General features: G+C 43.9%; 1 protein-coding gene across 1 annotated transcript in view; it reads left to right on the forward strand.

The window, feature by feature from the left end:
* The window catches only part of LOC124595986 (calpain-9-like), a 1,013,088-nt gene that overhangs the window by 862,010 nt on the left and 133,911 nt on the right, over window positions 1-17,167 (forward strand). Inside the window, exon 4 of the mRNA XM_047134930.1 lies at window positions 7,383-7,582. Coding sequence (XP_046990886.1) covers window positions 7,383-7,582 — 200 coding nt within the window. The remainder of the gene's footprint in view (window positions 1-7,382; window positions 7,583-17,167) is intronic.

Below are 17,167 nucleotides of genomic sequence, written 5' to 3' on the forward strand. Positions count from 1 at the left end.
TTACATCTAACGTGACGTGATACAACTCGTCATTCTCTGATGTGCCGTCACCATCTCTTTACACTGCGCAAGTCGCCGAAGTGGCGTCAAATCGAAAGACTTGCACCCGGCGAACGGTCTACCCGACGGGAGGCCCTAGTCACACGACATTTACATTTACATCTCTTTACACCACATACAGATGTTGCGAGAAGAGCCCTCGATCTCTGTTGTAGTATTTTTTACTAATCTCGGATAGTAAGGGCCTATGGAGAACGTGATGGGAGGTACTCTTCTTTCAAATCTTGACAGATTAATAGTTGTAGGCACCGAGAAGTGTGAGAAATGGGTGATTGGCGGGGTGGGGGGTGGGAGAGATGTGGAGGTGACTGCGGACAGGATATGCTGGCCATCCTGCGACTCCCATCATCCACTTGTCCTTCGCCCGAGAACACACGTTAATGGAGCCTTAACAGATCACGGCTTTATAGCTCAGCCTTTCATTTGATTAGAACGGAACATCCGTCTGACACGCGGATATGGCTTGCGTTTGTTACGCTAGAGGCACTGAAAAGGAGCCCCACGGCCCTAGCCAAAAACGAGAGTCTCATTTGCTAATTAGTCGCAGTGCAGTGAAGGTTACGCGCCTCGTCGTGCCGATTTACCCAACAAAACTTGCTTCCGATCCCGCTCCACACCGCCTCACAGGCGGCTGTTCCAAGTAAAAGCAAGTATTCACCTGTCTTCTGTCTCCTGGACCCGCACTATTGTGCCTCACAGACGGATAATCCAACTTATTCTTTAAGCTCTTTTACTTGACATATTTAGTTACCTGACTACGTTACAGCTTAATTTATATTTCACTTAGTTCCCTTAGGGGAATTTGGAGTGAATAACTTTATTCATAAAATCGCAACTACCAAATTACTTATTATTAAATGTGACGACAGTCTGTGGTTCTCTTTCTTTATAAACTACGATTTTACTAGTTTGAAATATTTTCTGTATACAGGTATCTACTTTACATAGTATTACTTTATTATGCCTCATTCATGTTTGTTATTATTCCTTGGTTGTTTGCTTGTTTGTAAGCAACCCATTTTACAACACTTTTCATTAATTACATTCCACAACGAAGTCCTAGCATATATTGTTGATTCTTAACACACGTTGTTTTCTTTTTTTAGAGTGCAATGGCTGGAAAAATACATAGAAATGTGTATAACAGAAGCAAACGAATTATGCAGATAAAAGTGAGCGATCTCAGTTCTGATGATAATGTGCCACGTACTATAAACACGGAATGTGGTCCTCCAGATCCACCATATATTCCAAATTCCTCTTTTATTGACTCTGTTCGATATTTCTGTATAGCTAAAATATTGTCAAGACTGATAAAACTTTGTCTGGGACTGCTGGATTTTCTTTCTGAAATTCAATAAAAATTTAAAATCTTTGAATTTCAACACTTCATTCATTTTAAAATTTCAGATAAATCTTAGCATTCAACAGTGGCTTAATATATGTCAGAAAAAAGCGATATTTGCCCCAGAAGCGGATTTTCCAACTCTCTATCCACCTCGCACACGGATGTACCCCAGGACGACGTTCCTCTCTGAGTGTTAAAGCTATACTGAGCGACCATTTTGTCCCTAAATTTTTCGCTGTTGTCATAGATGTGCATCTGTTCATTGACTTCGTTCTAGCAAAGACGCGTTCCCTATAGGATCGTTGGTGCAGAGTCACTATACGAGGGCTGCTTTGAAATGTACTTGCTCATTCGGTAACAGCATTTCTCGCTAAAGCCAAGGTAACAGGTTCGAATCTTGGTGCAGTGCACGGTTATAGTCTGCCATCAAGTTTCAAAGCGCCACGCAGTACATTGTAGAGTGAAAGATTTAGTCTGGAAACCATTGCTTAAGTTGTTCCCAAGTCACCACATCTACGCAACTACGCTGCGTTTCACACTTCACTCCCTGGCAAAAGGTCCTTCGAATCGGCTTCAGGCTATTTCTCTACCGTTCCACACTAAAACAGCGCGTGGGAAAAAATGGAGCACGTGAAGCTTGTTGTACGAGCTCTAATTACTCTTAATTTTATTATGATGATCATTTCTTCCTATGTAGGTTCGCGACAGAAAAATATTTTCACATTCTGAAGAGAAAGTTGTTGATTGAAATTTCGTGGAAATCTCGCCACAACGAAAGACATCTTTGTGTTAATGATTCCCATTCCAACTAGCGTCTCGTATCCGTGTCACTCTCTCCCCTATTTCCCGATAATACACAACGGGCTGCCCTTGTTTGAACTTTTTCTGTCTTTGTCAACACTGGTAAGAATCACAAATAGCACAGCAGTTCACTAGAAGATGACGAACAAGCGTAGTGTAGACAGTGTCTTTAGAAGATCTATTGCATCTTCTAAGCGTTCTGCCAATAAAACACAGTCTTTGGTTCGCCTTCCCCATAATATTTTCAATGTGTTCTTTAAAATTTAAGTTGCTCGTAATTGTAATTCCTAGGTACTTATTTTAGCACCATTCAGATATAGTGTCTAAGTCTTTTGCAGTTGGTTCTGATCTTCTCGTGACTTTGCTAGACGGTAAATAACAGCAGTAATCCGCAAAGGGCAGCCACAGATTGTCTCCTAAAACATTTATATATTACGAACAGCAGACGGCCTATAACACTTCCTTGGGGAACGCCAGAAATCACTTCTGTTTTACTCGATGACTTTCCGTCAGTTACTACGTACTGTGATCGTTCTGACAGGAAATCACGGATCCAGTCGCACAACTGAGTCGATACTCAATAGGTACGCAGTTTGATTAGAAGCCTCTTGTGAAGAATAATTCAAATTATGTTGGAAGAAAACTGGGTAGAAGTCACGAAGAGAGTCCGACGAGGTTCAATTTTGGGACCAATTCTATTCCTTGTATCTTTGAATAACCTTCCAGCTGATATTCGTCAGTCAGTCATAGACGACCCCAGCGTTACAATGAATACAATTAGACCGAAAGTAACAGAAAAAAATTGTTAACGATGTTTTTTCAAATAATTCTTAAGTGTTTCTCTGAAAATGAATTCTTCCTAATTTTTGAGAAAACACATTATACATCGGGATGGTGTGCCCTGCATTCTACCGTATTTTAAATTGGTCTAGCGACCTCTTGACGGTTGAATAATTTTATCACAATTAGACGGAGTATGTTGGGTCATCTACTGGTTATCGCTTGAACTAAATTATGAAATAAACGTGTATCCCTGAATATGTGCCTCTAACGCCAAGAAAGTAGTTGGATCATAAATAAGTATTTAGCACACAGCTGAAGCAGTCTTTTTCATCGTGATACACTATATTCAGTTGTGTGGAACAAATAGAATCATACCAACAATTGACGTAGCACGTGAACAGGAGTCAGTGAATAAAGTAGGATGCTACAAATTTTTATGTGTATAAACTTGAATTGGAATAAGCATGTTACTGAGCTGCTCAAACACTTAAGGCCAGCTACTTTTGCTCGTCGTATAATTCCTAGTCGTGGAAACAAACAAAGCGACTTGCGTATTTCCACTCAATATTGTGTTATGGAGTAATTTTGTCGGCTAACTCAGCACTTAGAAAGTGTTACTGTAGAAAATGTAGCAGAAAGGATAAGTCATCTTGTAGATATCTCCTGAAGGAGCTGGGGAAATCTGACAAGGAATTGTTGAATCCAATTGTTACGGGCAATAGTTGGTGTTTTGGTTACGAAAAGTGGAGTACCACGGTTTTAAGGAGTTGGTCGTAATGTTTTGATTCATCAGTGAATGTTTATAAGACTTGTTTTCTTTTACTATCTCTTGTAAGAATGTGAAACGCTACTCTGCTGAACACTCTGTTTACGAGGGGCGTTTAATAAGTAATGTAACCACATTTTTCTGAAAGCAAGTTGGTTTTGTTCAGGTGTCCAATACACCATATTATTCCCAACTCTTGTAGATACAAAACCCTGTTTTTTAACACAAGTTACGTTCAATGCAGCGACCTAACGCAACTTCACCGGGAGGGTCCGTGTACCTGCAGAGTACCATTCTACTGCTCAGCGTCGGAGCCAAGCTTTTGCTGGATCTGTAACATTCATGTCATCGACGTACTGCTTTCCATGGACTGCATTCTTCATTGGGCGAAATAGCTGGAAGGTGGGAGATCCGTGCTGTACGGTGGATGAAGAAAAACAGTTGCGATGACAAATGAACATCTACCGTGCTCTGGTTTCTGCTAAAAGAAATTTAATGACAGTCCTCTGCTTGGAACGCACCTGCTCACTGACGTCATTTTGAAGGCTACATATAGCATCGACTCTTATCGGGACTTCAGAAACTGTGGAAATTGAAGCGGCAATATTTGACAAGGTCCGACAACAGATTCCGCATTTTTTGAATCGAAATTGATCGAGAAAACAAACTGAAGCGCGAAAGAAACTGGTTAGGCGTGCGTATTCAAATACAAGAATATGTAAACAGGCAGAATACGGCAGAGCCGTGGGCGACGCCTATAGAAGACAACAAGTGTCTGGCGCAGTTGTCAGATCGGCTACTGCTGCTGTAATGGCAGGTTATCAAGATGTAAGTGAGCTTGAACGTGGTGTTATGGTCGGCGCACGAGCAATGGGACACAGCATTTCCGGGGTGGCGATAAAGTGCTGATTTTCCCGTACGACCATTTCACGAGTGTGCCGTGAATATCAGGAATCCGGTAAAACATCAAATCTCCGACATCGCTGCGGCCGCAAAAAGATCGTGGAAGAACGGGACCAACGACGACTAAAGACAATCGTTCAACGTGACAGAAGTGCAACCCTTCCGCAAAGTGGTGGAGATTTCATTACTGGGTCATGAACAACTGTCAGCGTGCGAACCATTCGACGAAACATCATCCATAAGGGCTTTTGGAGCCAAAGGCCTACTCTTGTACCGTTGCTGACCGCACGACACGAAATTCTACGCCTCGCTTGGGCCCGTCAAGCCCGACATTGGACTGTTGACGACTGGAAACAAATTGCCTGTTCGGACGAGAATCCTGCCTCTGGCATGGATGTGTGTGATGTCCTTAGGTTAGTTAGGTTTAAGTAGTTCTAAGTTCTAGGGGACTGATGACCTCAGATGTTAAGTCCCATAGTGCTCAGAGGCATTTGAACCATTTTTTTAAATTTTTGTTCGGACGAGCCCCGTTTCAAATTGTATGGAGCGAATGGACGTGTGTGGCTATGCAGACAATCTCGCGAATCCATGGACCCTGCATGACGTACGTAAGCGTCCTGTCTGATGATGTACATCCATTCATGTCCATTGTGCACTCCTACGGACTGTGCGGATGGTACCAGCGGAGGTTCGAGTCCTCCCTCGGGCATGGGTGTGTGTGTTTGGTTCAAAAATGGTTCAAATGGCTCTGAGCACTATGGGACTCAACTGCTGAGGTCATTAGTCCCCTAGAACTTAGAACTAGTTAAACCTAACTAACCTAAGGACATCACAAACATCCATGCCCGAGGCAGGATTCGAACCTGCGACCGTAGCGGGCTTGCGGTTCCAGACTGCAGCGCCTTTAACCGCACGGCCACTTCGGCCGGCTGTGTGTGTTTGTCCGTAGGATAATTTAGGTTAAGTGGTGTGTAAGGTTGGGGACTGATGACCTTAGCAGTTAAGTCCCACAAGATTTCACACACATTTGAACATTTTTTTTGAACTCTGACGGACGTGGGCAATACTAGCAGGACAATGCGACAAGCTACACATCCAGAAGTGCTACAGAGTGGCTCCAGGAACACTCTTCTGAGTTTAAACACTCCCGCAGGTCACAAAACTCCCCGGACATGAACGTTACTGAGCATATCTGGGATGCCTTGCAGCGTGCTGTTCAGAAGACATTTACATCCCTTGGAACTCTTTCGGATTTACTGACAGCCTTGCAGGGTTCCTGGTGTCGATTCTCATCAGACATTAGCCGAGTCCACACCACGTCGTGCTGAGGCACTTCTGCGTGCTCGTGGGGGCCCTACACGATATCAGGCAGGTGTACCAGTTTCTTTGGCTCTTCATTGTTAGTGTTGAATTACTTACTGAACGCCCCTCGTATAGATTATCGGAGGGATAGTGCATAGAGTAAATATCTCTGGAGTGAGCATTCACATGCGCAGAACAGATATTGTGTTGTCAACATACATTGCCGGCCTAGTCGCGTGATCTCGGGATGTCGTGTGTGTGTCCGTATAGCGCCCTATATATTTAGAATGTCACTACATCCCTATTACAGACGGATTCTTTTCGTACGTGTCGTGGATTATTTATATATGTTGCGCAGACATTTTAACAGTATCCACTTGATACCGGGAATAAACCAGCTACGTAACTTTTAAGGGCAAGCAGAATATTACATTCTGCTTTTTTGCGATAGGTGTCACAGTTCAGATGCACTCGATTTTTGGTAGTTTTCGGTATTATACGGCATTTTATTGTATTACAGAGCCTGACGTACATTTTTGCGGTGATGGTCTTGCAAAACGACTTGACAGTACGCTAGTACTTTTGCAAGTGTCCGAAAAACACCGAATTTGCCACACATTAGCTATTATATCCCTGCTAATTCATCATTTTTATTGTATTTCTGCGCATTTATTTTCTCGTTTTTGCGACCTAAAGCACAATTTTTCTTACTGGTGGCACTTTGAGGTATTTATTTAACGCATTTTAAGTACTTGCTCCCAGTTTATTAAATAAATAGTAGACTGAGTAATCTATATACATAATCGACAAGTCACTGATAAATGCATGGAGGATAGTATTTACTGAAACAACTAACCATTCCCTTTCCTGTTCCACTAGCAAATTTACGAGAGGAAGCGGTTGTTTGTAAGCTTTTGTACGAGCCGTAATTCTGTTATATAGTCATAAAATCGTAGGAAAATAGGTCTATAGAATCAAGCCTTAATTATAAGGCGTCTCGAAATTTTTAAACATTTACAGTGTCTCTTAATTAGACGTACATGGTATGTTCCCATGAAAAGTTACTATCCCTCCTTTCACATATTTTTCTTTGCATCCATAGCAACAATAGTAATTCACCCTCGCTATTACACTGTCAACAAACGGCGAAACACAACAAAAACTCTTGATATTATAAACTTCAAACGCTGCAGAAAGCACAAACGCACAGCGAAGTCCCGAAAACACGTGACAATCCTGGTTTAATGTTGACAACATGCGCAGAACACAATGCTCACTCCAGAGATATTTACTCTATGGGATAGTGAACTATTGACATAACCAAAAAGTGAGTGAGTGATTAACAGCTTTATCAGTGAGAGAAGATGCTGCAGGAGCAGGCGGCAGCGGCCTGATGCGCGCTGCGCGTGTGCGTTGCAGGAGATGTGCCAGCGGCCGCGCTTCGTGAGCGACGCGGAGGCGGGCGAGGGCGGGCGGCTGCGCGTGGAGGCGGGCGAGCGCGGCGACCCGCCGCTGCTGGCCGCCGTGGCGGCGCTGTCGCTGACGCCGCGGCTGCTGCAGCGCGTCGCGCCCCACGACCAGGGCTTCGACGCCGCCAGCGGATACTGCGGCCTCTTCAGGTGCGTGCAAGTCCCCCCACTGCACTCCCGTAGTCCTCTCACACCGTGGGACAGCTCCTCCAACACTGCTCACTGGTAGCCCGTTACTATTCCAAAAGCGGGAAATATTCTTGGTGGGCAACACCACACGGTTGCAGGATGCATGAAATATCGTGCCTACATGCTGTCCAAGTCTTTAGCGAAATGTTTCCACCTCAAACCAAAGAAAAATAAGCTCAGTATTAAGTCCTGCCAAAAACACTACTGGCCATTAAAATTGGTACACCAAGAAGAAATGCAGTTGATAAAAGAGTATTCATTGGACAAATATATTATACTAGAACTGCCATGTGATTACATTTTCACGCCATTTGAGTGCATAGATCCTGAGAAATCAGTACCCAGAACAACCATCTCTGGCCGTAATAACGGCCTTCATACACCTGGGCATCGAGTCAAACAGAGCTTGGATGGCGTGTACAGGTACAGCTGCCCATGCAGCTTCAACACGATACCGCAGTTCATCAAGAGTAGTGACTGGCGTATTGTGACGAGCCAGTTGCTCGGCCACCATTGACCAGACGTTTCCAATTCGTGAGAGATCTGGAGAATGTGCTGGCCAGGGCAGCAGTCGGACATTTTCTATATCCAGAAAGGATCGTACAGGGCCATCAACATGCGGTCCAGCATTATCCTGCTGAAATGTAGCGTTTCCAGGGATCGAATGAAGGGTAGAGCCAGGGTCGTAACACGTCTGAAATTTAACGTCCACTGTTCATAGCGCCGTCAATGCAAACAAGAGGTGACCGAGACGTATAACCAATGGCACCCTATACCATCACGCCGGGTGATACGCCAGTATGGCGATGACGAATACACGCTTCCAATGTGCGTTCACTGCGATGATGCCAAACACGGACGCGACCATCATGATGCTGTAAACAGAACCTGGATTCATCCGAAAAAATGACGTTTTGCCATTCGTGCACCCTGGTTCGTCGTTGAGTACACCATCGCAGGCGCTCCTGTCTGTGATGCAGCGTCAAGGGTAACCGCAGCCATGGTCTCCGAGCTGGTAGTCCATGCTGCTGCAAGCGTTGTACAACTGTTCGTGCAGATGGTTGTTGTCTTGCAAACGTCCCCATCTGTTGACTCAGGTAACGATCCGTTACAGCCATGCGGATAAGATGCCTGTCATCTCGACTGCTAGTGATTCGAGGCCTTTGGGATCCGGCATGGCGTTCCGTATTACCCTCCTGAACCCACCGATTCCATATTCTGCTAATAGTCATTGAATCTCGACCAACGCGACCAGCAATGTCGCGATATGATAAACCGCAATCGCGATAGGCTACAATCCGACCTTTATCAAAGTCGGAAACGTGATGGTACGCATTTCTCCTCCTTGCACGAGGCGTCACAACAACGTTTCAGCAGGCAACACCGGCCAACTGCTGTTTGAGTATGAGAAATCAGTGGGAAACATTCCTCGTGTCAGCACGTTGAAGGTGTCGCCACCGGCGATAACCTTGTGTGAATGCTCTGCAAAGCTAATCATTTGCATATCGCAGCGTCTTTTACCTGTCGGTTAAATTTCGCGTCTGTAGCACGTCATCTTCGTGGTGTAGCAATTTTAATGGGCAGTAGTGTATTTACTACAGTGACGTACATTGCTGTACACTTAAGGACGAAAGAAACTTTCGTATGTGTGACTGGGAAATAACATAGCACGATCAAACTAGGACCGTACGTAGAAAGGACTGCTACAGTAGAGAAGGTAACTGAAACAAATACGTAATGAGACGAAGAGAAATGACACTTTTATTCAAAGACATTAATCACACCGAAGTCATCGCAATTCAAGGTGATCCTCTGTACATTAAAACTGCGGCACATGCTTCTTAATGAGATGTGTGATCGGCACGGATGGCAGCGCACGCTCTGTGTTGTGCTCCCACGCTCGTCGCAAGGTTGACGTGAAGTTCTTGGGATAGGGCGTTCTATTCCTCCTCCAGCACGGTTGACAAATTGTACATGCATACCGTCTCGTTCCAAGAACTCCTCCACCCTCGCAGTTCGATGCCGTTGCGCACAGTGTTCCACAAAAATGAGACAAGTTTCGAAACCATCCCTGAAAGAATGCACTTTGGGGAGGAGTACAGTGTGCGACTGTCGCTGACTGGTAAAAGTAGCGTGCTCAAACATTTGGTGAGCACTAAACACATCCAACATTATACCTTCCCGCACCATAACACCTCTACCAATAATCGTTAATGTTCGACAATATTCGTCAGTGCTTTATGTGTTGCCACTTCTCGCCATATGACGGTACGTCCAGCACTGTCGAACATGATCGTTTTGGTGGTAGAAGTGTTAGCGCGTGTGCAGGCATAAAACGCTGCATGAGCGCACTTAGCTCTAGATCTTTGAACACGGTACAATAGCCGACCCGGTCAATGTTCTTCTGACGCTGTACTCCATCCCCGATAGCGTGTTTCGAGGAGTCGCTCCTGCCCTGACATCATTTTATGGAAGTCAACGCACGGCTGTATCCAACAGCGCTGGTGGGGGGCTGTAGGATCGAGAGGAAATTTGGCCTATCCATTCCACCGGCTTGAGCACCATCGACTGACTATATGTGGGATGCGTTGGGGAGACGCATGCCCCACCGACCAACCATCAGTTGTCAATCGCGAAGGTGAAGGAGTGGAAGACCCTACCACAAGAACTCCTTTTGAATCTTGTGAGCAGCATGACTGCACGTTGCGTAAAACACACTGCCGTGCGTGGTATCATGTACGCTATTAAGAACGGAATTGAGTCGTTTGTAATGTCCACAGTACTTGAGCGTAATTACTGTCTTTGAATAACAGGGTCGTCTCATTGTATATTTCTGTCAGTTACGTTCTGTGCTATACTGTACCAGTACTTTCTGTGTACGGTCTAAGTTTGATCGAGCTCTGATAATGGCAATGACACATTACGGGAAACCTACTTTCATTCTTAAGTTTCCCACACGAGGTTTAGCTTTTATCATCGACCTAGCTCTCCTCTTCCAGCTATTTTCTTACTTTTCAACAGGGAACCAGTATTTCTGTCTCTGTGCAAACTTTCCACACCCTTCTCATCCCGTTTCATTTGTTTCTTCCTTCCATTTCATCCGCATTAATTCTCGTTTATCTCCGCATTGATTCCTTTGGAGTTGTTGGAGTAGGTTTCTGTTATATGTCAATAATCATAAGTTACAAGACTGTAATGAGAAAATTATTAAATTTTAATAAGACTGACATTTCTTAAATGCCACATATTCATTTGTTACTATACAATTCGTAATGTTAGCACAATGAGAAAGTCTGGCTAGATGTAGGATGGTTCCTAAGACCTTAATCTTGTCACGTGAAATAAACGCATAAATAAGTAAAATACAATGGTTAGAAGCACAGTCGAGCATAAAACCAGAACACTAATATATCTGGAAATCAGGAATTCACAGGGAAATTCCACATGCCCCCCTCCCTCCAACCCCCCCCCCCCCCCTCAGATTTAGTGGTAAGAGAGAAGAGAGCCCAGTTGACAGCTCGTCAAAAACTGAACACAGATCAAGCATGAAAACAGGAAGAAGGTGTACTGAACTGTGAAAAAAAGAGCAAAATAGAAATAGTGAAGTGTCGAAAGACAAGTGCATTATACAGCAGCCGAAAACAGCAACAGTTTCTTGGTTAAGCGGTTACCGTGTTCATATCTTTCTCCTGCCCTTTATTTTTATTTTATTTTTATTTATTTATTTATTTATTTTTTTTTTTTTTGCACAACAGAAACTGTGTGAGTGTAAAACTCTTACGTTCATTTGTCGCAGCTTATGTGAAAAACTAGCATGTTTTCATCATTTCCTTGAGAGTGATCACATTCACATTCAGACGAACACCTAAATCGGGCAAGGAGGCACATCTCACTCACTTACCAGGCGTACAAATTAGGTGCATCGGTGAGAGATTCCTATCATATGACGCACGTACTGTCGCTAATGCCGTGTATGACATACCAGACAGCTTTTACGGTGGAGGATTTGGTTAAACTGTCGCCTTGTCATTAAATGTTTGTGGTTCCCATTCGAAAGCTGCTTCCTTACTCCTCGCTGCTACAAACGGACGTTTCATTACGACAGAGACACAGATTTGAATATGGTGAACAGCGGAAAACAAAAAAACAAAAAAAAAAAAAAACAAAAAAAATTGCACGAGTGGGGTTCGAACACAGCTCGCCAGCGTGGCAGTCAGACACCGTGATCACTTAACCACAACACCACTGGTGTGCCCAGATGTTCTATATTGCACTTGTTGTCCTTCAACCGATCACGGGGATTTGAACCGCTAGATGATGAAATGAATGTACTGAATCGCTTATTACAAGTCACTTTGACATTCTGCTTCGGAAACAAACGTTGTGGAGCAAAGCCAAGGTCCATTGTTCTGAAGTTTGTGATCGGCCGCAGCTTGATGTGGCGTGCTCGGCGATCTCGGAAATGGTTGTTACTCTCTACAGGTTCCAGGTCTTAAGACAGGATTCCCACTGGTTCAGTGCGACAGCTACAGAATGTAATTGTCTCGATAGCTGTGAATTTGTCACTCGCAGAAAGACAGGGGCAGGTGTTTCAGTTGTATAAAAAAATATAAATGCGGATTCATGTTTGAACTAAAATGTTTTTTGATTAGCAATGCATATATTTGTACGAATCTCCTGCGTGAACGATTTCTTATATGTGACATTTAAAACATCAGCTTTGGTTTTGCTGTCTTCTGCTGCCACGCCAGACTGGTCAACGAGTGACTGGATGGAATCCGTACACGCGCTTAGCGACTTTTACAGAGGACCAGAATTTTCTCGGGTTCTCTGCCAGATCTTTTGCTAATATAGTTGTATGATGGTGGTAGTTGTGTGCTGCAGCAGGGAAAGGAAGGACCCAGCGGAAAAACACTCCTGTTGGAAAAATGCGAATACGTTCTTGTTATTTAGAAGACTCTCACTGAAAAGGGAATGGGGATGTTGTTGTTGTTGTGGTCTTCAGTCCTGAGACTGGTTTGATGCAGCTCTCCATGCTACTCTATCCTGTGCAAGCTTTTTCATCTCCCAGTACCTACTGCAACCTACATCCTTCTGAATCTGCTAAGTGTATTCATCTCTTGGTCTCCCTCTACGATTTTTACCCTCCACGCTGCCCTCCAATACTAAATTGGTGATCCCTTGATGCCTCAGAACATGTCCTACCAACCGATCCCTTCTTCTGGTCAAGTTGTGCCACAAACTTCTCTTCTCCCCAATCCTATTCGATACTTCCTCATTAGTTATGTGATCTACCCATCTAATCTTCAGCATTCTTCTGTAGCACCACATTTCGAAAGCTTCTATTCTCTTCTTGCCCAAACTATTTATCGTCCATGTTTCACTTCCATACATGGCTACACTCCATACGAATACTTTCAGAAATGATTTCCTGACACTTAAATCAATACTGGATGTTAACAAATTTCTCTTCTTCAGAAACGCTTTCCTTGCCATTGCCAGCCTACATTTTATATCCTCTCTACTTCGACCATCGTCAGTTATTTTGCTCCCCAAATAGCAAAACTCCTAGTGCCTCATTTCCTAATCTAATTCCCTCAGCATCACCCGACTTAATTAGACTACATTCCATTATCCTTGTTTTGCTTTTGTTGATGTTCATCTTATATCCTCCTTTCAAGACACTGTCCATTCCATTCAACTGCTCTTCCAAGTCCTTTGCTGTCTCTGACAGAATTACAATGTCATCGGCGAACCTCAAAGTTTTTATTTCTTCTCCATGAATTTTAATACCTACTCCGAATTTTTCTTTTGTTTCCTTTACTGCTTGCTCAATATACAGATTGAACAACATCGGGGAGAGGCTACAACCCTTTCTTACTCCCTTCCCAACCACTGCTTTCCTTTCATGTCCCTCGACTCTTATAACTGCCATCTGGTTTCTGTACAAATTGTAAATAGCCTTTCGCTCCCTGTATTTTACCCCTGCCACCTTTAGAATTTGAAAGAGAGTATTCCAGTCAACATTGTCAAAAGATTTCTCTAAGTCTACAAATGCTAGAAACGTAGGTTTGCCTTTCCTTAATCTTTCTTCTAAGATAAGTCGTAAGGTCAGTATTGCCTCACGTGTTCCAGTGTTTCTACGGAATCCAAACTGATCTTCCCCGAGGTTGGCTTCTACTAGTTTTTCCATTCGTCTGTAAGGAATTCGTGTTAGTATTTTGCAGCTGTGACTTATTAAGATGATAGTTCGGTAATTTTCACATCTGTCAACACCTGTTTTCTTTGGGATTGGAATTATTATATTCTTCTTGAAGTCTGAGGGTATTTCGCCTGTTTCATACATCTTGCTCACCAGATGGTAGAGTTTTGTCAGGACTGGCTCTCCCACGGCCGTCAGTAGTTCCAATGGAATATTGTCTACTCCGGGGGCCTTGTTTCGACTCAGGTCTTTCAGTGCTCTGTCAAACTCTTCACGCAGTATCGTATCTCCCATTTCATCTTCATCTACATCCTCTTCCATTTCCATAATATTGTCCTCAAGTACATCGCCCTTGTATAGACCCTCTATATACTCCTTCCACCTCTCTGCTTTCCCTTCTTTGCTTAGAACTGGGTCTCCATCTGAGCTCTTGATATTCATACAAGTCGTTCTCTTATCTCCAAAGGTCTCTTTAATTTTCCTGTAGGCGGTATCTATCTTACCCCTAGTGAGATAGGCCTCTACATCCTTACATTTGTCCTCTAGCCATCCCTGCTTAGCCATTTTGCACTTCCTGTCGATCTCATTTTTGAGACGTTTGTATTCCTTTTTGCCTGTTTCACTTACTGCATTTTCATATTTCCTCCTTTTATCAATTAAATTCAATATTTCTTCTGTTACCCAAGGATTTCTACTAGCCCTCGTCTTTTTACCTACTTGATCCTCTGCTGCCTTCACTACTTCATCCCTCAAAGCTACCCATTCTTCTTCTACTGTATTTATTTCCCCCATTCCTGTCAATTGCTCCCTTATGCTCTCCCTGAATCTCTGTACAACCTCTGGTTCTTTAAGTTTATCCAGGTCCCATCTCCTTAAATTCCCACCTTTTTGCAGTTTCTTCAGTTTTAATCTACAGGTCATAACCAATAGATTGTGGTCAGAGTCCACATCTGCCCCTGGAAATGTCTTACAATTTAAAACCTGGTTCCTAAATCTCTGTCTTACCATTATATAATCTATCTGATACCTTTTAGTATCTCCAGGGTTCTTCCATGTATACAACCTTCTTTCATGATTCTTAAACCAAGTGTTAGTTATGATTATGTTGTGCTCTGTGCAAAATTCTACCAGGCGGCTTCCTCTTTCATTTCTGTCCCCCAATCCATATTCACCTACTATGTTTCCTTCTCTCCCTTTTCCTACATTCAAATTCCAGTCACCCATGACTATTAAATTTTCGTCTCCCTTCACAATCTGAATAATTTCTTTTATTTCATCATACATTTCTTCAATTTCTTCGTCATCTGCAGAGCTAGTTGGCATATAAACTTGTACTACTGTAGTAGGTGTGGGCTTCGTATCTATCTTGGCCACAATAATGCGTTCACTATGCTGTTTGTAGTAGCTTACCCGCATTCCTATTTTCCTATTCATTATTAAACCTACTCCAGCATTACCCCTATTTGATTTTGTGTTTATAACCCTGTAGTGACCTGACCAGAAGTCTTGTTCCTCCTGCCACCGAACTTCACTAATTCCCACTATATCTAACTTCAACCTATCCATTTCCCTTTTTAAATTTTCTAACCTACCTGCCCGATTAAGGGATCTGACATTCCACGCTCCGATCCGTAGAACGCCAGTTTTCTTTCTCCTGACAACGACATCCTCTTGAGTAGTCCCCGCCCGGAGATCCGAATGGGGGACTATTTTACCTCCGGAATATTTTACCCAAGAGGACGCCATCATCATGTAATCATACAGTAAAGCTGCATGCCCTCGGGAAAAATTACGGCTGTAGCACAGCAAGGCCGTTTTGGTTATTGTTACAAGGCCAGATCAGTCAATCATCCAGACTGTTGCTCTTGCAAGTACTGAAAAGCCTGCTGCCCCTCTTCAGGAACCACACGTTTGTCTGGCCTCTCAACAGATACCCCTCCGTTGTGGTTGCACCTACGGTACGGCTATCTGTATCGCTGAGGCACGCAAGCCTCCCCACCAACGGCAAGGTCCATGGTTCATGGGGGGGGGGATACTAGCTGCCTAATTCTACCTTCCTCAGTAAAAATTTTCCCAAAAGTTTCTGGATGCGAAAATATAAGTGTTTTCTTCTGTCCTGGAGAAGTAATTGATACTGGAAGATAGCAGACAGTGACCGCTTTATAGAAAGAGTTGAGGAGACGATGGAAGTGTAGAGAGGAAGAGAGGTACGCAGTTCCACTGGAACATAATTGACAGTGACAGAACAGTGCTAGGAAAAGAGTGAAGGAGACAGTTCCAGAGGAGGGGGATGTGGGGGAGGAATAAAGAGAAACAGAAAATGGGGGTAAAAAAGGAAGGAAAATTGGGTTTAATGTCCCGTCGTCATCAATATCATTAGAGACTGAGCACAAGCTCGGAATGTGTCAAAGATGGGGAACGAAAACGGCCGTACCCTTTCAAAGGAGCTATCCCGACAACTGCCTTTCGCAATTGACGTAAAAGACGGAAAACTTAACTGTGAATGGCCGGACGCGGGTTTGAACCGTCGTCTTCCCGAATGCGAGTCTAGTGTGCTAACCACTGCTTCACCTCGCTCTTTCCGGAAATTGGACTGTAGGCGAGAGTTCACAGGGTAATAACTGTACAGAGTAAGCCTTTTAAAATGCTTTACCTTTTGTTCACATATCAACTGTTACGTAATTACACCAGTCTTAGATCTCCTAGAAATATCAGGAAGTGGGAGACAAATACAAAGAGATAAAGAAAGTTGTCTGCGGAGGGTTCCTACACAACGAATGTGTATAACTGAGAAATTTACAGTGCAGCTGGGAGTTGAGATATGTTGCTTTGTTGTGGACATTTTAAACACGGGCTGTGAGCGGGAAATCTTAATTTTCTGTTTACGCCCTTCACCTACTCGGTGGCCGTCGCCGTAAAGCAGAAGGCTGGCTGGTCTTCCTAGATAAGCGGCGAGATAGGAGTGTTAATGTCGGGGTACAGACCCGGTAGATCGCTTTAAATCACGCGACCCGCCCTGCGCATGCGCACTGAACTGTGAGCGCCGTGACACGTAACGGCCCGCATCTCTGGCTCGTTAAAGCCCCGTGATCAGGGAACGCCTACCGCTCACGGTTGTCTGCCGGTACTGGAGGAAGAGCAGCACTGCGACGGCCGAAACGATCCACGTGGAAACGGTTGTAAGTAATGGAGAGACCAAGCACGAAATTATTCGGCCCTTGTGAAGATTGCGGTTAGGGAAACTACACTAAGTGGGCACACTCGGGACACACTGAAAGTCGCGAGCTCTTTCTTCTTATCTCGTGTTTTCTACTGAAAATCTCGTGCTTGTTCTCTTGTTAACT

This window comes from Schistocerca americana, chromosome 2 (assembly GCF_021461395.2).
Source record: "Schistocerca americana isolate TAMUIC-IGC-003095 chromosome 2, iqSchAmer2.1, whole genome shotgun sequence".
Classification (NCBI taxonomy): domain Eukaryota; kingdom Metazoa; phylum Arthropoda; class Insecta; order Orthoptera; family Acrididae; genus Schistocerca; species Schistocerca americana.